The following is a 26,549-nucleotide window of genomic DNA, read 5'->3' as shown; positions in this document are numbered from 1 at the left end:
ATGTTTTTTTTCTTTCTGGAAGTCTTACTGGGCACACATATATTTGGAAAGCAAACAGAAGGCTTTTAAAGAAATCTACAGCAACGTACCAAAAATCCCACCGCTTCAGGTGAGCCACCTGACTGAGGCAGCTAAAGTTAATGGCAGTTTTTGTAACACCACCAAATTTTGGATCAGAACCTAAGTGTGCTGAAGATCATGCTTGGCTATATTTACTCTGCTCCAATACAATCAGATGCATATGACTCTAAGCAAATTCTCAGATCTTAGTGTGGAGCAAGGAATTGGACTTGATGATCGCTGTGGTCCACTCTGACTCAAGATATTCTATGACAATGTGGTAATGCAATGGTATATAACATTCTAATTCATCAAACTGATTACAAATGGGAAACTTAAAATGCTTTTACTAATTGTTAACTAATCTGTCAATGTCTACTAGATAATTCTTGCTTCCATTCAGGTGTTTGTGCAATATAAAAATGAATGTGAAAAGTCTTTTTGTATAGTAGTAATGCAGACACTTTGCCATGACAAATGTAAAATAAAGTGTATCTCAGCTTCGGAAATCTTCAGAAGCAACCAGCCTATCTTCAGCAAGATTAAAAAATGACCAAAATTATTTAAAATAACAACCCGTTGTGTCAAAATTCTTCACACACTGAACTAAGGAGGATTATATTTAAATCCATATATAACTAATTATTGTAAATATATATAATTTGTGTTGAAGGAGAAAAGAACGTTTCAAATTACTAATTTTGAAGGAAATAACAACCACTACAGTACAACCTTTGTTTAAAACCTGTGCAACTACCCATGCCTTTCATTTTTCCAGAAAGAAAGTAAAATATCAATATTTGGCAGATATTTTACAATGAGGAATTTATTTCCAAAATTATTTTTAGGCAAACTGGGATGCTGAACATAATACAATCAGGAGACTGTATTAAGAAAACATAGACAGGATACTAAATACAATTACTTTATCATAATAACTCTGTAGCAACACAAGGAAACAGCATTACTTGGATCATTGTTTTGGTATGATAAGGTAAATCAACCAATATGATAAGATTCCCATTAATGTATGAGTAAAGAATCAACTGCTTAGTAAGCATTTAACTGTATTTTAAGAATAGAATTGCCTTCAATTAATTATGGCATACATTACAAAGGAACAGTTTAACTATGAGTTAAAAGAACCAAAAGTTTCACAGGATATACAGTTTAAAAAAATATTTTGAGGACTTACATCTGCTTACTATGACAAACAGCACAGAACTTCAGAACACATTTTTGGTGTCGCTGTAGACAACAAACCATCCAGGTACACAAATACAGAACTCCCAGTATTCTCCATTAGATTTAAAACTTCATTTATTATTCATTCATATATTATTATTAATATTCATTTAAAAGAAACAGCACACAAATATTCATTTGTCATGTCATTCAATACATTAAATCTTACTGCATTAGCCCAAAGTTCATCTGATTTGCATAATCAGGTTATAAATTAGCTTTTAGTTTGTTGGATTCTATTACTTTATCAGAATAAAGTTTTGCAATCTCTTCCTGAGTAAATCCATATTCTAGAAGTACCTCTTCTGTGTGCTCGCCTATAAAAGGATCTCTTTCAAATGATGGAACAGCAGGGGTCCTTGAAAGAAGAGGAGCAGGTCTAGGACTTATCTCTTCCTGATCATTTTTGATAAAAGAACTCCTTTGTTTGTTATGCTGATGTAAGGGAGCATCATCAAAGGATAGAACAGGGGTCACACAGGCATCAGATCCATCAAATATACTGCACCATTCACTTTGTGTCTTCTGTGCAAAGATGGATGCAAACTTTTTCTTCATTTCAGGCCAATCAGAGAAACTCAACTGATTGGGAAGTTTACTTGAATCTAGCCCAAGACCTGAAAGGAGAAAAGCAGAACAACTTAGCTTAGATAAAATAAAGTGCTGCCCCTACGTAAGTACGTCTATCCATATCCTATTATTTTGCAGACAGTCCAATGCAGCATGTCATACTAACTGAAAAAAATATCACTAGGATACTGACGACATAGGTGAGGGAGCAGAAAAATAAAATGTTACATGATTTCCAATTAGAGCAAACAGTATTTAACTAAGTTCATCCTTTTTATAGACACTTCAGAGGTAACACTTCGTCCTGAAAACATTTTCTGGAATAGATACTGTGCTATCTACTTGGAAGTACAAAACTCTGCTGACTGGGTTGAGGGATGCAGCAATGTACTCATGACTCAGAAGCTGTTAAGAGTCCAAAATCATTGAGTATTTCCATGCTAGAGTTGAGAAGACAGTGAGGATGGATATGGTCAGGCTCAATGCGAATGATATAGCTTGGCTGTGGGAGGATACAGGCTAACTGATCCGCTTCTCAGACCCACTCAGTCCAAATGGGCTCCAGCAGCATCCACTGCTTTCACCTCTCCAGCACTTCCTAGGCTCAGATTCTTCTGCTTTTGCTCTTAAACTTACACCCCCTAACTGCTTAAGAACCCAGCTTACCAGGTCAGTCACATGGGCTACCTAGGTATACAATACACATAGCCCTTCTGAGACACAACAGTTTGGTATGTAGGCTTTGTACTGAAAATTTTCTGAACTAAGGGGTCCTAAGCCCTTCTCCCAACTAGGCATCACTTTCTTTCTCAGTGTGGAGGTTCAGATCTCTCTTTTGCAGCAATTTCCCATCTCTATTTCTGTTCTCACATATTCTGCTCTTTGTACTCCATACTCCTACTTGAAGGAGATGGAAGAATTGCTAACATTTCTTCTTAATGAGAAGCAAAAAAGAAATAAGAAACAAGAAACATAATTAACCTGTATTTCCAGTCTACATCAAACAGAATTCAGAACTGGTACATAGAAGGTTACTCAAAATGATCACATGCTGAAATTTAACAGCTTCAATGAAGCAGACAAAATGCAGAAATCGCGTACAGGACAGAAGTTAATCTCAGAAATTAAGAAAGGCTTGAGAACAATTATATCATTATGCTTTAAAACAAACAAAAAACTGCTCTATGAAAAAGGCAGAGAAAATGTAGAGCTCTGCAAAATTTTGGTTTCAAGCCATCCTTTCATCTTTTGATACAGCTACTATCAGAACAATGATCTGATGTGCAACTGTTAACAAGCTTATGTAATAGATGCTGTTTGCATGTAGCATCTACACAGAACTCCCATCTTCAGCTGCTGATAGGAAAAAAAAAAAAACCAGCAACATTTCTGTATCTTGAACTATTTCTACATCTTTGTTATCACTGAAAGGAGTGGAAATGCAGCTAAGAGGAACACAAAAGAGAAGAAAAGAAAACACCTTCTTTCTCATTCCTCAGAATCTCCACCACATGCATTTCTTGGGCCTCTCAGTTGCCTCCAAATTACAAAGCTAATATGAAATGGTGCTGCTCCCAAGATTCTTAAACAGTAATTTTAAAATGAACACATGCTTCTAAATCTTACTTTGATACTGCACAATATAGCACAGAAAATTGCTAATGTCCAGATGCAAAAATATAGTAGTTCACATTTAGAAGAAAATCAAGACAGCCAAAGGCAGAATAATAATGTTGCCATCAAATTACAGATTCCCAAGAATACTCCATTATCTACTATTACATGATAAGCCTTTGTCCTTATCAAGTCACAAGGTCACATGCACCTTAGATCACTAATATTATTCCTGGCCATTCATATCATAATGGGATAGCTACTCACACAAAAGGATTAAGTACTCACAGTGGTTAAGTATCCATAATTAAATTGAACCTAATGATCCTTACAAAACGGAGTTGATCATTTAACTGAGAATGAACAGTGTGAGACGGTTTACTTAAGAACTAGGAGGTGATTTAAGTTTACCTTCCACAACAGGTGGAAATCTAAGTAACAGTATACTACCTGACACTCCGTCCCAATGCCTAAAATTAGGTCAACTGGGAACACTGTCTGGTTAGCATCAATATGCTTATTGATTTTGCTTTTCATTCTACCATTCCGTCCAATACGAATAAAGATCTACCGTTATCCCATTACACAATTACGTCTGGAGACTGTGCCAGATGGAAAGTTGGCTGAATCTAACCACACATCCTCTAGTAAAACAGAACAATATGCAGAACCTAGAATTTAATATTACACGCTTGTTTTCCAAGGGCCACTGAAGACCTCAACTTTAAATAGTATGAACTGACAACACTTAAGCACCAAAGCCTCTCATTTTCCAGCTTGTGCTAACCATTCGTGGTGCAGATGAAGAGAATTGCAGCAGGAACAACTGAGTCAACAAGGAAACAATTACACAGCGCAGAATTGTTTGGGATACCACAAAATGACATATTTCACCCAAAATAATCAAAAGCAAAATATCCTTTACACAGAGTATCTGGTAGAGCAATCAAGACTGGCTTCCAAGCTTTTCTTGTTTGATTTTCATCTAAAGATTTTTGTTTAAAAAGCCAAATAACCTACCTGGTACAGCTTTGACATAATGGTTTTTTTTTTAAAAAAAAGAAGAATTAGGCCTCCTTGCAATGCTTTCTCATAATTGCCACGGCTTTATTGAATCATTATCTGCACACTATTTACTGAAGCAACAAATTGGAAACACAACTTCTGCAGAAATTTTAAAATAAACTCATACAAAGCAAACTCAAGACCTAAAATTATGTGGGAAAATTGTCCAAAATGTAATGAGGAAACCATTAGGACCACTAGCTCCAATTTAATTGCGAACTATAAGGTTCATGCACTCAGTGCGTTTCTTAACAACGATGTTGCATTGAATTCAGAACATTTATAGATTTTTGAAACAGTATATGGTATGTCACCATCACTAAATGGAGAGCTCTGGAGAAATCCTTCAAAAAGATTTAACTATGTTTTTCAAGTGCTTTCTAAATTTTTTTCCATCCTTTTAAATAGTAGTTGCTCATGTCATAAAACATTTATTAAACACATTTTCATACTTGTGACTGTTTCTGCTTTTCCTATCAATGTAAATTTACACAAAGTTCACTTTATACAGTGAAGTTCATAGAATAATAGAACCATGGAATGGCTTGGGTTGGAAGGGACCCCAAGGATCAAGTTCTAGCTCCACTGCCACAGGCAGGGCAAAGTTCATGCTTCTTACCTGATATATGAACCTCATGTTCTACATGCCTCTCTTAGCTTGGCTTCTGCAAAACTAAGCTCATACTGCTAAACATCAAAGAAACTTGCAGTTTATAGGTCAGCAGGAAGACATTCTGACTCTTTTTATCTAAATACTGAGACTTCATATAAATAGCACATGTACGTTACACCAGGTTTCTTGTAAAATGCAAAGATATTTTCGTTATTCATTGGCTAACTTTTGTAATAATAATATCAGCAAAAAGATTAAGCATGCTTGTGAACAGGAAAAGGTCTGCAGTGAAGTCAGAATTCAACTCATGATACTGAAGGTATTACACCAATTATTTACCATATCTATTTCATACAGCTTCAGTCTCTCTTATAACCAATTTATTTTTACATTTTAAAAATCTGTGATAAAAAATTTAATTTTCCCTGCTGAACACAATCCACAAAAGCCAACATTTTTCTCAAACCAAGATGTATTTTCTTTGACTTACTAAGTTTCCCCCTGAAGATCCTTAAGAAAGAACTTTCCTCGCTATTTCATTAACTGCACTCAATTCCAGTACTGGGTTCTTAATTCTTAAGGAAAACACTGAAGTGAAGCAAAAGCCAACAGAATTCTCAGGGCAGTGACAACTCCTTCAGAAACCATGTCCTCCGCTCACTTTTGCAATCCTTAAATCTCCAACTATTACTTTCACAAAACCTCTATTCTTGTGTTCTCATTAGAAAAGAATGGTAAAAGTAACTTATTCTGTGAGTATGGACAGAGAGACGTAAAGAGGCTTTAGATTTTATCTGGAACAGCACCAGCAGAACTGACCAGAATTACAGAGGGAAAAAATTAAGTATGAAATAAAATTATGGAAACTGGAACACACTATTTTAAAGCTACCTCAAAGCAGAAAGTTAATACCTTGAACAGACAACTCAGCCTAAGTCAAAGCTCCCTGGGTTGTGAAATAGGAATACAGTTCTCACAAGCTGCTTCTCATTCCGTCACATTCAAAAGCTTAAATTCCGAACGGAGTTGCTGTAACAGATATCTCAAAAAGGAAGAAAATTCCCAGAGCCGTAAGACAAACCATCTGTTCTAATTCAGTACATTACTGCCTCAGAAAGCTTGCAAGCAGAGCTACTGAAGGGGGTAATTATTCCTATGTGAAAGCATAAAAAAAAATCATAATATGCTCACGAATACAATGAGGAAAGACAACTTATTTTAAAAACAGTGTAGTGAAAAAATATTAGTTCAGTCTCACTTTTACAGAAAACAGAAAGAAAACTAGTGACAAGAAATGAGAAAAAACGGATAGGCAAAAAGCAGTCCTTAAAGGACTGCAGTCTGTAACATTGATTTTTTTAAAGAATCTCACTGAAACACACACAACTGTGATTATACATCTCAGCCTGAGAACATAGATACTTAGGACAAAGGGCAATGGGTGCAAGCTGGAACACAGGTGATTCCATATTAATATGAGAAAAAAACACCTTCACAGTAATGGTAACAGATCACCAGAACAGGTTGTCCAGGGAGGTTGTGGGGTTTCCTTCTCTGGAGACACTCAGAACCCACCTGGACACATTCCTGTGTAATCTGACTTAGGTGCTCCTGCTCCAGCAGGGAGATTGGACTACGTGATCTTTTGAGGTCCATTCCAATCCCTGACATTCTGTGATTCTGTAACTTACATCTAAGTACACATATTTTATAGTACACAGTATTTTATAGCTGAAATAACTTCTGAAACTTCAGCCGTTAAAATTAAGTAAACACACATTTTAAGCAAATGGAATTTATTTTCAAGCATGAAAATAAAGCACAGACAGATGAATTTATAGTTACTGCTCCAAATTTACGCTACAAATTTCTGAAAAATCACAAAGGGGAAAATAGATTTCAGCAGTTTTCTCAATAAATAGATATCTAGTTAAGACAGAAATTAGACAGTGATCATGATACACTGTGTGAACACCAGATTCATCTATCACGACTTTTGCAGAACACGTGACTGGCTTCCTGACAGAAAAGTCTAAGACTTCATCCTGGACAAAAATCAGCACATGATGCTGGGGTGCTCAGCAAAGGTTCACTGAGAAAAAGTGACAGACCAACACTCGACTCCACTACAGAATCTACTTCCTTTAATAACAACTATGGATTCTATTCCATTCCTGCGACTTACCCTCCTGAGAAGAATAAAACATTGTAGCCATGAGTACTGCAGATCTATTCCTTTTTTCTTTCCCTTGTATTTAATATGGGCCTAGACTCTAAAGACATGTACTGGAATTCCGATTCGTAACTTCCAAAATAGGAGGTTAAATTTTACTTCAATATAGCTTTACACTTATTTTTCATCTCAAATTGTTTCTTGCACGTGAAGAAAGATTGCAGAGGTTGGATGAAAATAGCATTTCCAAGAACTGCAGCATGAAATAAACAACAATCTCTTTCAAGAAAGAGTAGCACAGAAATTGAACTTAAAAGACATACACGGTATTCTCAGGTCAACTAGAAACAGGTGTACAACTATCTTCAGGCAGGAACATGGATCTCCCAAACCTAGCATCTGGGTGCACCACACAGTGCTAAGCGAATCAGTGAGTTACTTCAGAAGCCTGCCAATTGCATTTCACATATCAACATGCAACAATTCTGATAAACAGCCCTTAGCTATTTAGGGATCTCACTCATCACAGGCATGTCTCATCTTACAACCCTGTACCTTCATGTCATCTTGTCTTAACTTCACTCCTGATTTTCAAAAACTCCTAAAAAACTGACTATGCTCTTGTTAGCACAGACTGGGGCAGAGCTGGCAGTAACTGCCTATGAGAAAGTACCAACTCTACAACTGACAGAATCATCAGTGAAGAGTCACTGAATAAGGCACCGTCATCCTCACTCAGCAAAGATTTACCATGTTTAAGTCATCTGTACAAAAAAGCTGTACACGTAACACTGTCTGAAAATATCCACATTAGTTATATCATATGCTGGTACTCCTTCTCATTAAACAAAATTAAAATTAGATTGACAACTTTTGAAGTATTTCATACTCAGAACACTAGAAACAGAAAACATACATCAAATTATTTTGGGAAGTAAGATTTAATTTAATCAATGCCATAAATTTCTGAAATTAAAACATTACTGTATGTTTTAAGCTCATGCAATAATGATTCTGCAGCGAATTACAGAATATCCTGAGTTGGAAGGGACCGTGTGGATCACTGAGTCCAACTCCTGGTTCCACACAGCACCACCTGAATCCAAACTCAGTGTCAGAGCACTCTCCAAAAGCTCTGTGAGCGGCAGCAGCTCAATGCCGTGCCCGCTGCCCTGGGCAGGCTGTTCCGTGCCCACCGCCCTCTGGTGCAGAGCCTTTCCCCACCCCCGCCCTCCCCTGGCGCAGCTCCATGCCGTTCCCTCGGCCCGGTCGCTGTCACACAGAGCAGAGCTCAGCGCTGCCCTCCGCTCCATAAGGAGCTGCAGTCGCCATCAGGCCTCCCCTCAGCTTACCCAGAGCCCTCAGCTCTCACATCTTGCCCTCCAGAGCCTCACCATCTTCATAACACTCCCCTAGACACTTTCTAATTGTTTTATATAGGTTTTATATCATGATTCATCCTCATTTATCAAACATGAATTTTATAATCCTATTTCAAAACTCTTAAGTCAAATACAGAAATCACATCCACAGCTGGACACACACACAAAAAAAGAACACTCAAATTCTGCAACAGAAATTAATTCATAAAATTTTGTTTTTTATAAAATTTTCCCAGTTTAATTATTTCCAATAAGCATTTACTTCTAAAATAAGTTCAATCCTCTTTAAAAATTTTATAGCAGAAATAATGGAAACTTCTTGCAATCTTATTTGCAGTGTCAAAAAATTAAGTCTTCTTTTAAAGCATATTCACTTTCCATTGAAGAAAACGGTTCCAAAAAATAGTTCATTAGTGCTTAAACCAAGCCACATCATGGACAATCAATGCTGTAAACCCAGAAGAAAATTTCTCACTTAAGTGTAGTATCTGAGGGTAACACACAAGGATGAAATACAAACAAATCAATTCTGAGAGCAGGAAAATCTTCTGCTACCACACTATCCATTTGGTTTCAAGAAGTGTTTGGCTTTTACAAAGAAATCAACAGGACTAACTTCATGTCATTCAATAATGCATTGCTGATGAGAAAAAACTGTTCCAGGCTACTCACCCTTTATTAACTGGTCATAGAATTGAGGCTCAATTGCACCAACAGCCATGAACTTTCCGTCAGAGGTCTTGTAGGTTTCATAAAATGGTGCACCACTGTCTAGTAGGTTCTCACCTCGCGGTCTATTCCAGAGTCCCAAATTTTGTGATTTCCACAGAAAAGAACTTATGTATGCTATTCCTTCTACCTTAAAGACGCACAGAAAAACAAAACAACAGCTTCAGTAAATCTTCAGCAATTTTATATCCACTAAGAGAGAACAATAAGTAATTTTCGTTGAAAGAATAAACTTCTTGCCTCTGTAGAACATTGCATACCATCAAGCGTTCTACCTCTAGAAATCAAGATACCTATACCAGTAAGCATCAATCCTTTAAGTATCAGTTTTTCTGTATTTTTATCTTCATGCACATATATTTATGTATATAAAACTATACAAAATATATAAAAACATACAATTCTGAACACTATTTTCTTGAATGTACTGACTATACTGCTATTTTTACAACTAAAAGGAAATTGAAAGTTAAAATTTTACTACAACATGTAAACCGAAAAGCTCATCTGGATCCCTAAGTTAAAAAATACATTCTCCCACTCTTGTCACCGAGAAGTACAGCCACATACCAGGGTAACCTTTGAATAGGCAAGTGTCTCATGAATATAGCACTAAAAACATGGTTAATTCTGTTTCAGATTTCTCCTCAAAATTTTGGTTATGCGAAGCACAACTAGTTGAAAATTCAAGTTGTTCAGCTTTTATGTAATTACTTGTTCCCGTCTTTCCAAGCAAACCATACTCTACAGTTTCGCTCACCAACAAGGTCTAATTTCTTCTGAGTGCACTAGAAAAATTGTAAGAGAAGATATGACAGTAATAGGACATGACCAGAAACATTCCAATGGAAAAGTGAAAAACCTGAGCTGTGTAATTATCTAGTCAACACTCATATCTCTGTAGTAATACTAGGAGCTTGAAAGGCAAAATAGCATTAATTTTGTTTTATTACAGGTTGGTAATTTTGTAAGATGTAATTTTCTTTTTTGTAAGATGTTCTCACCAGTATTCTATGTATATTTGTTACACATTATATATAATATGTAATATATATGTATGTAATGTATAATACATATCTAATATATGTATATAATATACAATAAGCATGTAATAATGCATAATGTACATACATCTGTTATATGAGCATTATATGTGACTGTAAAGAGAAATGCTGCATAGTCTCAAAACATAGAAATGTCAATGGGATTGATACAAGATCCCTCAAGCTGTGTGCTAATAAGGATTGTGTAAACATCATGATTAAAATTAGATGACGTCCTATTTTCACAGTGTATGCATCACAATAAAAAGCTACTAATTTTTCATTTATATTAATTTCTACCATTTAAAACAAGAATTTAAAGTATGAAAATCTTTGAAATATGCAGTCATGAAGGCGTTTTCATTTAATACGTACTGCTTGACCTCTTTCTCAATTTCCTGCCACTTAAATCTTGCACTGCTCATTTTAACAAAGAATTACACAAAAAACACTGCAAGTAAGGGCTAATTCCAGAATAAGCTCTAACTACAAGTTAGATTTTGGTTCCAAAAATTTGTCAGAACTATTGACGATATCTATCCAATGTATTATCTGCCCTGGGGACACAAAAAATAGCACTACTATTTTGGTCTGATACATGGATTTCAAAATACCCCTACCTGGGTCACTGGGCAGCCAGCTTCTTCATTAAGTCGGCTGCACTTCAGACCAAAGTGTCTAGTATCCTCAACAAATCTACAAAGGCATGCTCAAATTACACCACATACATACATTAATGTGGTCACTTTCTTTTAAAACATGAAAAGGACAACATGGCAAGACTTCACTTTAGCCTAACCATACAGTGATTATCATAATCATTAGGCATTTCATTTAATGATATCCTAATGTTAAAAGCATCAACAGCTTCTGAAGGAGGGATGAGAATCCAGAGGCACAATTCCCCTGGATGACCTCTGTTAGTTCCATGAGTCCTCTGTTCCCTCAGCAGAATGAAACAGTTCAAACAAAACTGAGAATAAACCCACACCAATCTAACTTCTATCCTCGTGACTGAGGAACTCTTCTAGGATGTGGGAGTTTTACTTTTGAACATCTCCAGGATGAGAGAGACCTGGAACTCCAGCCTTCTGTCAGTCAGCTAAATGCTCTTGCCATGGGACTATTATGCAAGTGATCATTATCACCATCTTTTCCTGTGGCTGTCTTTCCACAGGCAGTGAGTCATGCTTGATCAGCTGCCTACCAACAGCTGTAGACTCTCTGTCTAAATTTCAAGTGAATCCAAAGTGTTGTCCTAACTCACACATGTGGGAGTGCAGAAGCATCCCTGTGCCTATCATACTGATTCGTGGCATCCACCCTGCATCATACTCAGCATGTGGGAACTATCGTGCCCACTGTACTGAAACCTATGATCCTCATTGACTTTAGTAGAGTCAATGAGAAGAGACAATACATGAAGCTGTCCAGACCAGTTACTTAATTCGTCTGAGGTAAGCATCTGACACATGTTCCTACAACCAAAAAATATCCCACATTTCATTCCCAATGAGCCAGAGATCTTATAAGGACATTAGTAGACTTGCACTGACTAGACTCACATAATTTTTTTAGTAACTTAAAATATTTTATTTTTTAGGATCTTATACAAATACTTTCACATTTTTAGTAACTTAAAGTTCCTCTCTTATCAGGAAAGGCAGAGCAACCTGCATCTGTTCAGCTTTGAGAAAAGAGGAGATCTTATCAATGTTTATAAATATCTTAAATGTGGGAGTCAAAGGTACATGCGTAACCTCTTCTCAGCAGTCTGTGGGGACAGGACAAGGCTCCATCTGGAGTACTGCATCCAGGTCTGGAGCCCCCAGTACAAGAAAGACAAGGAGCTGTTGGAGAGGGTCCAGAGGAGAGCCACACAGTTGATCAGGGGACTGGAGCACCTCCCCTACAAAGACAGGCTGAGGGAGCTGGGTTTGTTCAGCCTGGAGAAAAGAGGCTGCTGGGTGACCTCATTGCAGCCTTTCAATACCTAAAGGGAGCCTACAAACAGGAGGGGAATCAACTCTTTGAAAGGGTAGATAACAGCAGGACAAGGGGAAATGGTTTTAAGTTGAGTGAGGAAAGATTGAGGTTGGATGTCACAGGGAAGTTCTTTACAGAGAGAGTGGTGAGGTGCTGGAACAGGCTGCCCAGAGAGGCTGTGGATGCCCTGTCCTTGGAGGTGTTCAAGGCCAGGTGGGATGGGGCCCTGGGCAGCCTGGTGTAGTATTAAATGGGGAGGTTGGTGGCCCTGCATGTGGCAGGGGGGTTGCAGATTCATGATCCTTGAGGTCTCTCCAGTCCTGGCCATGGGACTTTTTTTTTTATGGGATTCTGTGATTCTGTAACAGCTGAAAACTAGAGCATAGGAAATTCTGCAGCAATAATGTGAAGGAACTTCTTCACAGTAGGGATGGCAGAGCACTGGAATTGGCTACCTAGGAGGGTTGTGGATTCTCCTTCTCTCGAGATACTCAACACCCACCTAGACGCCTACCTGTGCAGCCTGCTGTAGGAAGCATGCTTTGCAAGGGGGTTGGATTCAATAATCTCTAAAGGTCCCTTCCAGCCCCTACAACTCTGTGTTTCTGTGAGTAGTGAAGATGAAGTAATACTTCAAATAGTTGAGCTAAATTATCTCTTAAGGTCCCTTCCAATTGAACCATTCTATTCTGAACTACAAGAAGTGTTTTAAGTATTCGAAGACTTGCCATATGTTTTCAAAGATGCAAATCTTCTCAATTTTCCTTTGTAGGCCACATTTTTTACACTCATAATCATTTCTGTTATGTTCATTAGATCTCCTTTAGTGGGACCTTTTTTTTCTGAAGGACAATGTCCAGTGTCAGAAAAAGTATTTTTCTGAGGCTTTAGAAATACTGACCAGATTGGAAGAATCACTTAAGAAACCTTGCCGGCTGTATTTCCTGTTTATACATCCCAATACAGTGTGTATGTGTTTTACAACAATATTACATTGTTGACTCATGTTCAGCTTGTGACTACTATAAACCTCCAGGATGATACTTCAGACTATTGTTCTCATATCACATTTGTGCAACTAATTGTTTCTGTTTTAGAAAATTACAGAGCAAAGGTCTCAATGAGTTTCAGCCAATTCTTTTCAGGTCATCTCTCTGATTTGTAAAGGTCAGTTTCAATTCTAATCCTGTCATCCAACATGCTTGCAGCTCTTCCCACATCCACATCCTCTGTGAATTTACTAAACCCAATCCTTTGCCCATCATTCACCTGAATGCAAAAAACACTTTAAAAATAATTAGAAATAAAACAAGCCCACACACAAATTCAGAGAGGAGGAAAGTGAAAGAGAGAAGGGAGGAGAGGTGAGGAGCGGGGGGAGACAGCACACTTGAAAGGTTTCAAGAATAAATGTGAACATATATTAATTCTATATGTGTAAATGGGTGGCCCTGTACTGGGGTTGGAGCTTGATGATCCTTGAGCTCACTTCCAACCCAAGCCATCCTATGATTCTGTGATTAAAAATTCTGCAATATTAATTATTAAGCAACAAAAGAATTATCCTTTATTTTACAGCACATTAATGCAAAGCATTTGAAATTAATTTCTTGGCAATGATCCATGGCTGTGTAATTCTTCTAGGGAACAGTGCTTCTCATAAGACATGATCCACCTCTAATTGACAAGCACTTTTGTCTAGGACAAAACTAATGCAAATATTTTATTAGGATCATTATTTTTGCTGTAATGTATTGTTTATTGCATACCCTATTTCTAAATATCAAATTTATTCACCAAATGTACACAGCTAACAGTTTTTGAAGAAGTTAGACTGGCAGAAGAAAAATAGGGAAAGGCACTGGAGAAGAGCTTCAGTATGTCTCCCATGTTCAAAAGATGTCATGGTAACAGTGACCTATGAAATCTGCCTACAGGTAGAAAAAATAGCTGTTTTATGAGGTTATTTACTTTCCCACTCCAAGTTCTCAATTTTAAAGTTAGTCAGTAGCTCCAACTTCCTCCTTTTAAGAGATTTAGAGTGGGGAAAAAATAAAAAAAAAGTCCTGAAAAACAAATTCAACCACTTTTCCACCCCTTTCCCAAGACAAGACTTACCATACTTGCATCAACAACCTGCCCTTTGCCAGATATGGTACGTTCATAAAGGGCTATAATAATGCCCAGTGCACATAACACACCTCCACCAGCAAAATCAGCTAGAAGATTTAAAGGTGCATATGGATTTTCACCTTTTCTACCCAGCTTTGACAGCACACCTGAAAGCAGAGTAAACAAAGCAAACATACACATTAACACTGATGTTTGTAAGTCAAGTTTCATTCTTTTCAATTTATGCAGGTAAAATCAGGCCAAAGCAAACTTCTCTCAATGGCTTTCTGATTCACCTCCTGCAACATTTTAGCAAATAGTTACTCTGTCATTCACAAAATAACAGCATACCTGAAATCACATCAATAAAGACGTATCTAAATATAAATTAATAAAGAAGTTAGAATTTCGTAGAAAAATCACTGATCATTTGGCTACATAAGTACATTTCACAGAAAATTAACTTGTGTACAATAGTTCCATATTAATACTTCTGCATGGATAGAACTCCCATTAAAAATTCAGTAGGGGTTACGAACATTCCTCAGAGCAACAACAGTGAATTTTCCTCGTTTGAAGTTTTTAAAGTAAAAATGCAGATTTACAATCTTCAGTGCGCATAACCTACAAATTAACAGTACTAACGAAGGATTTCATGCTGACATCCTCAATTCTATCCTCTCACTTGAACCATCCTTGAAAAACAGGCTGTGTATCAGAGGAATGGACGAATAACATACAAAGGTAACCTCTGATTGCATGCAACAGACACTAGGAACCTATGTTTATGCCAGAAACTATGCAGAAGATGAAAGAGGATAGAGTAAAGGGTAGCTAAATTTACCTCAGTCACAGCTCTGAATCTGTCAGCATTTTTCTGATATCTGAACAGCCTTCTTACTGTCACTTCATTCTTCTTAGCTTCCTTTGGGTAAATAAAACTATGCATATGGTCATGTCTGTCCTAAGCCTTTAACCTAAGCCTGAGACTCATAATATACATTGTCAAAATCTCCTGAAAACTGCATGATTCTGAGGCACTATTTAGTTAGCTAATGCTCCAACTCACTTCCTGAGTACAGACAACAGAGTGCACTGTACAAATAATTCTGCAAAGCTTGTAATGCAAATGTAAAGCCACATCACCGACTGAAATCTATTTTAACAATCTTAGGATTCTCATTCACCATCACATTAACATATTTATTCAAAGAAAACCAGAGTTCATCAGGAAATTACCCATAATGTAATATCTCATTTTTGAGGACAGATATCTTTAAAATACTTTGTCTTGTTTCCTTCAAGCTGGCAGAAACCAAGAATTTTTTGGCTCAATTTCTCTCCTCCCACATACAGTTGGAGAGGCAGCAGAATCAGAAGTAGTGAGAACAGCAGTAAATGAGGCCATGCCTGACAGCACTGAAGGTGCACTGATTGCTATCATCAGAGTTGGGTAATTTTGTTGTTTAATGCTGCATACCTGCAGAACTGTGATACTTGAAATCAGCATTCTGTCCACAACACAATACTGTAAGAAAACAGCACTACAGACAAAACCAGGTTATTTTAAACTTCCTTTCTTCTCACTTGGTATCAATACAGACACTTAGAGAAGAAAAGCAAAACATGCTCACATAGCTTAGGCTGTTTAGTTTTCCTTTACTTTAAAGCAGATGCTCACAAATATACACAATATTATCCACAGAACTTTGGGGATTACAATCAGATTTTCTAGGAGAAAAGCTCCTAAAGAAAGAAAGACAAAAATGCATAAAAACGTCCATCCTTTCTATAAAGAAAAAGTCTTATTCCAATAAATAGCACAAAGGAAGGAAAAAACTGTACAGTCTGAGGAGTCATGCTGGTCAAGCTTAACAGCTCACTGTTGCTGCCAAAAAGAACTGTCCAGTCCCAACAACATTTCATTCTTTCTCATACGAGCATTTTATGTCTGTCAGACCTCTTAATGAACTGCTTCATCTCAATTTCCTGCCAGAAAAACATCCTCTTTTTTCCTGGTTAGTTTTTGACTTGCTAAGGACCTGAGTGAGTTTCCACAGGGGTTAAGCAAACATCAGAGCTGACTGGAGAAATGAGCAGGGAGCAGCAGAAGGAGAAAGAAACCCTCCTTTCATTGACAGGTATGCTTTAGACCAGGTCAGTGGTCTCATCAGACTGCATTTGAGGTTATCTGAGCTACGTGCAAAGAACTTCTCAGTGAATGCTTGAGTCTTGACTTAGGAGAAAAATAACATTTCATTCAACAGAAAATTTTACAGCCTACCTGATAAAGCCAGGTAATTGATGTCGTGACCTGCCGACTTGGCATATTTTCCTGTCTGACCAAATCCAGTGAGTCTAGCATAGATGAGTCTGGGATTCTCATGCAGAAGGACCTCTGGACCAAGACCAAGTTTTTCCATGACACCTTAATGAGACAAAGCACAGAATCCTAATTCACGTTTATGTTTAATCATATAGATGATTCAAGGTTTACTCATAAAACAACAGAAATGAACTGCCATTTCTGAAATAACACATTCTAAATCACTGTTCATATTAAAACATTAACAGACAGAATGTAACAAATTACCAGCAAACTGCATACATTTTGAATGCAAGCCAATTAAGTGCAAATTAAGGTTTAGGGTCATTTCTTATTCTTCTGCTTTCTGTTTTGTTTTCCAAAAGCAGGCCAAGAGCTTGCTCTGCTCTATAGTAGAAAGCCACAAAAAGCAGGCATAACTTTAAAACAATTCACCCCAGGAAAGAGTTTACTCTTATAGTTTCCACATTTAAATGATATGAAATTGCTTCCATTTTTCACTGGAATGTATCACAGAATCATAGAATGGCCTGGTTTAAAAAGGACCTCTAAGATCATCTAGTTTCAACCACCATGCTACGGGCAGGGTTGCTGACCACTAGACCAGGCTCATTCTCCTCATCATATTAGTCTCTCAGTACAACACGCATGCCTGTATCTTTTAACTCACAAATGCAAATGGACCATGCCACTATATATTCCACAATTTATTCGCAATAATTACACAAAAGAAAATGTGTTGTTTTCTAATGTAGAGGAAAAGGAACTTTTAGAAATCAATGAAATAAAGGCTTGATCAGCATGGGTTTACAGTAATCAAGCCCAAATTTTTGATCTTGCATTCTAAAATAATGGATTTAAAAGAAGCAGATTCAAGTTGCAAATCAATACAGATCATTATTGGTTCAGTGCCTTCTGTTCAGACTATAAACCATTATCTGTACTGGGATTGCAGGCAGAGTCAGTTTGGAGAGGAGGGATTGACTCCCCATAGAATCACAGAATCATCAAGGTTGGAAAAGACCACCAAGATCATCCAGTCCAACCACACACATACCACCAATATTTCCCACTAAACCACGTCCTTCAGTACAACATCTAAATGTTTCATGAATACCTTCAGGGACAGTGACTAACTACCGCTCTGGTCAGCCTCTTCCAGCATCTGACCACTCTCTGAGATAAAATTCTTCCCACTATCCAACCCAAACCTGCCATGGCCCAACTTCTGGCCACTCCCTCTAGCCCTACTGTTTGTTATGTGGAAGAAGAGGCCAAACCTCACCTCACCATAACCTCCCTTCAGGTGGCTGTAGAGAGTGATAAGGTCTACCTCGAATTTCTTTCAGACTAAATAATCCCAGTTCCCTCAGGCCCAGTTCCCTCTTAAGACTTGTGCTTCAGGTTCTCACGAACTTCACTGCCCTCCTCTGGACACGCTTCAAGGCCTCTACAACTGTCTTGTAGTGAGAAGCCTCAAACTGAACACAATACCTGAGGTGCAGCCTCACCAGAACTGAGTACTGGGGAACATTCACCTCCCTGCTCCTGCTGGCTACACTATTTTTGATACAAGATAGGATGCCATTGACCTTTGTGGACAGTAGGGCACACTGCTGGCTCATGTTTATTTGAACATCAGTATGCACCCCCAGGTCCATGTCCTCCACACTGTCATCCAGACACTCCGCTCCAAGCCTGTAGCAATCTCTGGTGTTTTTGTGGCCAAAGTGCAGGACCTGGCACTTGGTCTTATTGAGTCATGTTGAAGAAAAAGAGATGGGTATTAGTTGTATGTGATTCCTGCCTCCAAGGAACTGATGTCCAACATGATGAGCAGACCCTGTTCTCAGAGAAGTCTGCTGGGAGTCAAGATGTCACCAGGAAACTACCTAGCCTGGTACAGCTGTCAAGGCCATAACCCCATATGCTTTTCCATATAGGGAGAGATGAAGCAGCTATACATGGGTCAAGTGCTTCAGGGCCTTGAGACAACAGCTAAAGGAATTCAATGCATCGATCATCATCTCCTCTTTGCCTCCTGTGTTGGCTAAGGATATGGAAACAAATCAAAGGATCTGATCTTTAAATACCTGGCTTTGTGGCCACTGCTGCTGAAGAGCTTTGGTTTTCTGGACAACAAAATGGCTTACTTGGCAATGAGTTTGTGGTCAAAAGATGATGGGCTACATAGGGATAGGGTCAGGAAAGCCAAGGCCTAGCTTGAACTGACCTTGTCAAGGGATGCCAAAAAGAGCAAGAAAGGCTTCTTCAGGTACCTCAGCCATAAAACGAAAGTCCGCGAGGGTGTACTCGCCTAGTGAGTGACACCAGTAAGCTGGTAAAACAGTAACAAGGAGAAGGCTGAGGAAATTATTCGCTTCCATCTTCTCTGATAACTGCTTGCCACACAGCCCTCAAATGTTTGGCTAGGTAGTGGGAGATCAGGTAATACAGGGAATATCCTTCCCACTGTAAGCAAAGATCAGGTCTTTGAGCACCTGAGGAACTTGAATATCCACAAGTCTATGGGTTCCAATGAGATGCATCCACAAGTCCTGAGGGGACGAGCTGATGTAGTCACCAAGCCACTCTCAGTGACATTTCAAGTCATGGCAATCAGGTGATGTCCCTGGTGACTGAACAAAAGGCAACGTCACACCCATTTTTAAAATGGGTAAAAAGGGTGACCCCAGGAATTGCCAACTTGTCAGTTTCACTTCTGTGTCAGGAAAGATCATGGAGGAGATCCTCCTGGAAGCTATGTTAAGGCACATGGAGGGCTGTGAGGTGACAGGGAAGAACCAGCATGGCTTCACCAAGGGCAAATCCCCTTTGACCAACCTTAGTGGCATTTTATGATGGTGTCACTGCATCAATGGTCAAGGAAAAAGCCACTGATATCATCTATTTGGACTTTTGTAAGCCTTTGAAAAGCTATCCCACAGCATCCTTCTCTCCAAATTGGAGAGATATGGATTTGATGGGTGGACTGTTCAATGAATGAAGAACTGGCTGCAGGATTGAGTCTAGAGTGGTGGTCAATGGCTCCATCTGGATGGAGATCAGTGACAAGTGGGGTCCCCAGAAGTCAGTGCTGGAATCTATACTCTTTAATATCTTCTTCAATGAAGAAAAAATGGACAGTGCAGTTGAGCGCACCCTCAGCAAGTCTGCTGATGACACCAAGCTGTGTGGTGCAGGCAACACACCAGAGGGACAGAATGCCATCCAGGTAGATCTAGACAGGCTTCAGCAGTGTGCTCGGGTGAAACTCATGAGGTTCAACAAATCTTGCACCTGGGTCAGGGCAATCTTCATTACCAATAAAAGCTGGGGGATGAAAGGAGCAGTCCTCCTAAAAAGACCTAGGGTAATGATGGATGGGAAACTGTGCCCTTGCAGCCCAGAAAGCCAACTGTATCCTGGGCTGCATCAAAAGAAGTTTGGCCAGCAGGGCAAGGGAGGTGATCCTGCCCATCTACTCTGTGCTGGTGAGGCCTCACCTGAAGTACTGCACTGGGATGTGGAGTCCTCAGTACAGGGGAGACAAAGACCTGTTGGAGTGCATCCAGACGAGGGCCACAAGAACAATCTGAGGAATGGAACACCACTTCAGCAACTACAGGCTGAAAGAGCTGGGGCTGTTCAGCCTGGAGAAGAGAGGGCTCTGAGGTGAGCCTTTCAGTATCTGAAGAGAAGCTACAAGAAAGGGACAGACTCTTTTGCAGGGTCTGTGGTGACAGAACAATGGAAACGGCTTCAATCTTGAAGAGGGTAGACTGACGTTGGATATAAGCAGAAAATCTTTTATAGTGAGGGTGGTGAGGCTCTGGAACAGGTTGCCCAGAGCAACCTGTGGTTGAAGCCCTGTCCCTGGAAACTTTCAAGAGAAACTGTATCACACCCTGAGCAATCTAATTGAGTTGTGCATGTCCCTGTTCATTGCATGGGATTTGGATTAGATGACCCTTAAAGGTCCTTTCCATAAAATTCTGTGGAATTCTGTGAACTTCATCTTTATGGGCCTCAGCCCAGTGATGCAGCCTTTCCAGACCCCTCTGTAGCACCTTCCTTCCCCCAGACAGATTGATACTTCCTCCAAGCTTGGTATCATCCACAAACTTACTGAGGGTCCACTCAATCTCCTCGTTCAGGTCATCAATAAACACATTAAACAGGACAGGTCCCAGTACTGACATAACTAATATGTCTGTTCTACTCCAGAACCTATTATTGCAACTTGTTTCAAATTGTTCATAGAATTATTACATCTTCAAATTCCTTCAGGCCTACTTCTCTTGTATTACTGGGCACTGAAAATATTTAATTTACGGAGAAACAGGTGATATTTGGTACCGCAGTTCTACTCACACCTACTCTGAAAAGCAAGGTCCATCTAACTACCAAGAGGAAATCAAAAAAAATTTCAGTCTTCCTAAAGACAAAAGTTTTTAGGATTCATAGCTTAAAATAGGAACCGTTGTCAAGAAGGTTCACAAGAGCTTCAGGACTGGCTTGTATAGAAACTTTCAGTAGAAAGAGTTACTGACAGAACCAAATATACTCCCTCCATAAATTCACTTATTTGACATGAAAGATACAGTATTGGCTCAGAATACACAAAGTCAAAAGATACTTTCTGCTGAATCTCTTGCTATTGTATGAGCAAGATTTTCAGATACCAGTGAGGATGGGGTGTTTAACAACACTGAGCCACAAGATCACTGTCTGAAGGTCAAAGTACATGTATGCTTAAAGAAACTCTCCTTCCACTTAGACCCCTTCTCATCTCATTGGTTCACATTAAATTTATGCTGGATCACACATTTACCTTTTGTAGTTTTTGGGCCATGAACCTTACTGTGTAGTTAAAGATTTGCCTGCATTTCCAGATAATCATAGAATCACAGAACCATTTGAGTTGAAAGAGATTCTTAAAGGTCACATAGCCTATCTCTCCTGCAATGAATGCGGACCTTTGCAGCTAGATCAGGGTGCTCAGAGATTGCTCCAGTCTCACCTTCAATGTCTCCAGCAATGGGGTGTCCACAGCCTGTCTGGGAAACTTGTTCCAGTGCCTCACCACCCTTACTGTGACGAACTTCTTCTGTAAATCCCATCTAAATTTCCCCTCCTAGTTTGAAGCCATTTCCCCCTGTCCTATCACAATAGACCCTGCTGAAGTCTCTGTCCTCGTCTTTCTTACAGCCGTTATTTACATACTGTAAGGCTGCTACCAGGACACTTCAGAGCCGTCTCTCCCCCTGGCTGAACAACCCCATCTCCCTCATTCTGTCCTTGTAGGGAAGAAGTTCCATCCCTCGGAACTAGAAATCCTTGAAGTTAAAAACATGATTTATGAATGAATAAAGCATCTCACACACAACTGCTGCCTGCAGAGGAATCACAAGCTCCAGGACTACCTACTAAGGTAACCTCGCAAGTGTAAGCAGGGCCGACAGACTCCGCGGGACCGCAGCCCACGCTCACACACGCCTTGTCAGACGTACGGCCGGTGCCCAGCACCACATGCTCAGCCTGCCCCAGGCAGTGTGGGGCACGGCCTGGCACAGCACGGTTTCTCCCTTTGGTGCAGCTGGTCGGATGGATTCCACAAATCCCCGTCTGTCCTACCCGGCCGAGGGAAATAAACTCCCAGAAGCTGTTTTCCCTTCCCATTCCCCCTACATCAGAAGGGCCACAAACTGAGGGATCCCCTTCAGCACCGCACGCGCCCTCTCCCTCTCGCGGAGCCGCCGCCGTGGAGCCGCCCCTAGCGCAGCTCCTCGCAGCGCAGCCCCAATTCCTAAACCGGGGCTCCGCCGCCGCCTCACCGTGGCGAAAGGGCTCGATCAGCACGTCCGCCCCGCCGCACAGCCGCCTCAGAGCCGCCGCGCCCGGGGGCCGCTTGAGGTCGAGCGCCAAGGAGCGCTTGCCGCGGCCCTGCACGTCGGTGGCCACGGCGGAGCGGGGGGCCCGGTCCACCCGCACCACGCGGGCCCCGAAGTCTGCGAGGATCATGCCGCACAGCGGCGCCGGCGCCAAACCCGCCAGCTCCAACACCCGCAGCCCGCTCAGCGCCATGGCGCGGCCGCTGCCTGCCGAGCGCCGAGACCATCGATCCTCGAGCGGCCGCAGCGGGCGCTGACGGGCCCCGGGGGGGAGCGGGGCGTGGCGCCCCTCGGGCCGTTTGGATCGGTCCCGTGTTCCGCCCTGGGTGCGGATGTCTGGCGAGCGGCGGGTTTCCTGTTCGCGCCGTTGGCTTTTGGTGAGGCTGAGGCTCTACGATGTGCTTTCCCTTCTGGATGAGGGTCAGGCGGACAGCGAGGAATGTGAAAATCAACAGTTTACAGAAGAACTGCGGGGTCGTGTTTTACAGGGCCCCGCTAGTCGCCTTTTCTTGCTTTGTGAAGCTGCTGCGGAGGGTTCACGAGACCGCAAACACACACGTTCTTCAGCCTGCCCGTGGCATACTCCATTTTTTGTTTGTTTTTTGCCCTTTAGCTAGGCTTTCTGGTCATGCTACAGCTGTTGTAATCGCTGCTGGAGAGTCAGTTCTCACAACATAGACATCTTAACCACTTAGCAGATTGCCCTCAGCAGATCGTAGAATCACAGAATAGTTTGAGTTGTAAGGGAGCCTTACATGCCATCTAGTCCAAGTCCCCTGCAAAGAATGGGGACATCTGCATCTAGATCAGGGTGCTCAGACAACTGCTCCAGTCTCACCTTCAGTGTCTTCAGGGAAAGAGCACCCCACCACCTCTCTGGGCAGCCTGTTCCAGTGCCTCACCACCCATATTTTAAAAAACTTCTCTATATCCAATATAAATCTCCCCTCTTAGTTTGAAGCCATCCCCCTTGGTCCTATCACAACAGACCCTACTGAAGAGTCTGTCCTCCTCTTTCTTGCAGCCCTTATTTAAGTACTGACAGGCTGCTCCCAGGTTTCCCCAGAGCCTTCTCTTCTCCAGACTGAACAGCCCCACCTCTCACAGCCTATCCCCCAGGTAAAGTGGTCAAGACAGAGCTGGCACAACTGCTTATATCAAATATGTCTCTGAGATTTTAAATAAATACAAATTTTAAAGATTTTAGGGCTCACAGCTCACCCATCTGGAGCCATCAGCTCGGCAGTGCCACAAAGGGAAGATCTTCATTGTGGGGGACATCTGCCTCATGAAGAGCATTGTGGAGCTTAAGCCAGAAATGTCTCCTGTTTTACCATAGAGTCATAGAATGGCGTGGGTTGGAAGGAACCTTAACAATCATCTAGTTCCAAAACGCAGCTGTGGATAGCGACACCTCCCACTTAACCATGTTGCTCAAAACCCCATTCAACCTGGCCTTGAACAACTCAAGGGATAGGACAACCCCAGCTTTTGGTCAACCTATGCCAGTGTCTATCACCCTCACAGTGAATTTTTTTTTTTAATGTCTAATCTAGTTCTACTCTCTTCTGATTTAGAGGCGTTACTCTTTGTACTCTTTGCCTGACAAAGTGTCCATCTATAGATTTCTTGTAGGCTCTTTCTAGGTTCTGGAATGAAGTCTTCCTGATGATTTCACCACTTCCCCTTCACACAGCACAGGTAGTTATGTTTAGTTTAATAAAGCCTGTGTTCATATACTCTGTATTCATTGCTCTTTTAATGCTGCCTGCCTGAAAAGTAGCCACATTTGACTGGAGGCCACAGTCATTTTTTTTCTGTTTAGTCTGGTGGTAAGAATGGACATCCATCTGGGAAAAGCAGCGGAGCAGGCATTGAAGTAACAGGGCTTTTCAAGTATATGTCCCACTCCCAGTCTGTCAGGTTAGCAGAACAAAGAGGCCCTTAAAGACAACTGTTTTGTCTTTTTTTTTCATTTATTCCTAAGTTACTTGGACTACAAAACTGAGTATGGGCTGCAAATGTGAATGCTGAATTTTTTTTTAACTCTGTGCTAGCCAACAGAAAAGAACTATGTCCAGAATATTCAAGTTTTCAAGTAGGTGCCTGGTCTCTAATGGAAGCACAGATTGTATCCATTGTATATCCACTGAATGCTGCCATTTTCAAGAAGTATAAAAATATATGCATTTTCATTCAAATGAAACTGGCTTGTTTCCTGTATAATTCATCTCCTTTAGAGACACATTTCTATACATAGATTTGTTTTCATGTTACCATGACATTACTGGGGCACTGTGTTTCTTTAAGTGATTCTCAATTTTGTTTGTCTCCTCTCATCTTAGAGTCTTGGCATTTGTGCTGAATAGGAACATAAAATTTCTGTTGCATCCCCTTCTTTTCACCTGTCATTTTTTGGTTTAACATATTTAAATAATGCTCTAATCACAAACTGGGTGACCTCTGGATTTTGCCAGTTTTGTCAGAGCAACCCATTTATGTAGTGCTGTACACCTGGTTGTTTTTTTTGGTTTTTTTTTTTGCTGTCACTGGCCATTTCAGTGGGTACTCTGTAGCAACAACATCCAAGTTAAAACATTATTAAATGATTTCAGCTTCAGGAAAGTGAGAGCAAAACTATGAGCATTAAATTCACTTTGAAATTTGCATTTTAACAAGTTAAGAAATACATAGGTATAAGAGAGAAACAGATATACTAGTTTACGAAGGGATGACACTCATGATCTGCATCCAAGAAATTCTCCCAAAGCAACAAGTCGTATCACACAAAATATGTGTTGAAAGCAAGCAGCCATCCCCTTTCATAGGCTTGCAGTAAGAACAGTACAGCGCTGATATACACAATATCATTTACTATGATTCATTAACATGCAGCAAGAAATAGGTGGCTGTATAAGTTCAGTACTGCAGAGGTAATGGGTGTGAGTGAGGTCAGTACATCCCTCTGAAGTAGCTGTGAATTCATACTGCCCAAGAGTCTGTCTTTCTGAGGCTATGAACTACAGATTTAGAAATGGAAGCCCACTCCCATCCACAGAGAACAGATGTGTGATATTACATTAAAATCAACATATCCTAGAAATTCTGCTCTTTTCGATTTGTTCAATCCAGGCAGTGACTGGAGTGAAGATCTGGCCTTGCTGCAAAGAGTAAGCTTTGCCATTAATGTTTGGTTTACTTCCTATTACTCTGTTGAAACAGGACAAGTTACTAATGTCTGTGACAGTGATTTCTGTACTTTGGACCTCTACCCTTGTACCTAAATTAGAGTATTCACCTTTGAGTTGTACCTTATGGTGTTACTGTGCTTTCTTGATTTAGATGAAGAGACTGGCAAATAGATTTGACTAACCTTTATGCTGGCTAAACTGAGGAAAATAAATATTTTCCTGCAAATTTGTTATTAACTGCTATTGTATGGACTGGAAAGTCTGTGCCACAGTTATTCCTGGATTTTGATTGCCTGAGCCCAGATACTGAGCTTCAGGTCTCCAGTGGGCATCATGTGTTCCACTAATTGCCAATCTTGCCCTAGTTCCTTTCCAGCAAGACATTCCTGCTGACTAGTGTCTTCCACAGTACGCACCATAGGCAATTTTTCTAGTTTTGTCAGTGTGAAAGGCCTTTGTTTTTATGAACTGTTTCTGTCACACAGCCACATTGTCACCAATAAGGCATTAATTTGTACCTTAGCTATGGCCAACTTTATTTAGTTT

At 40.2% G+C, this 26,549-nt stretch overlaps 1 protein-coding gene across 1 annotated transcript; it reads right to left on the bottom strand.

Annotated features, from left to right (window-relative positions):
• Positions 1-868: 868 nt before the first annotated feature.
• On the bottom strand, positions 869-23,019 carry AMACR (alpha-methylacyl-CoA racemase). Its single transcript, XM_042875529.1, has 5 exons — positions 22,756-23,019; positions 16,877-17,020; positions 14,599-14,759; positions 9,395-9,581; positions 869-1,922 (listed from the first exon to the last, which is right to left on the bottom strand). Exons 1-5 carry the CDS (start codon positions 23,003-23,005, stop codon positions 1,513-1,515), a joined length of 1,152 nt encoding a protein of 383 aa, XP_042731463.1. The 5' UTR covers positions 23,006-23,019; the 3' UTR covers positions 869-1,512.
• Positions 23,020-26,549: the final 3,530 nt, after the last annotated feature.

Source organism: Lagopus leucura, unplaced genomic scaffold (genome assembly GCF_019238085.1).
Source record: "Lagopus leucura isolate 7727_CA_CO unplaced genomic scaffold, USGS_WTPT01 Super-Scaffold_100014, whole genome shotgun sequence".
Classification (NCBI taxonomy): Eukaryota; Metazoa; Chordata; class Aves; order Galliformes; family Phasianidae; genus Lagopus; species Lagopus leucura.
This window is presented reverse-complemented; position numbering and strand designations above follow the sequence as displayed.

Bases quoted from the DNA above. Each gene is read 5' to 3' on its own strand.
- AMACR (XM_042875529.1), bottom strand. From the start codon at position 23,005: ATGGCGCTGAGCGGGCTGCGGGTGTTGGAGCTGGCGGGTTTGGCGCCG. The intron at 17,021-22,755 runs GTGAGGCGGCGG...TGTCTCATTAAG, and splicing joins GATCGAGCCCTTTCGCCACG to GTGTCATGGAAAAACTTGGT. The intron at 14,760-16,876 runs GTAGGCTGTAAA...CTCTGCTTTCAG, and splicing joins CAATTACCTGGCTTTATCAG to GTGTGCTGTCAAAGCTGGGT.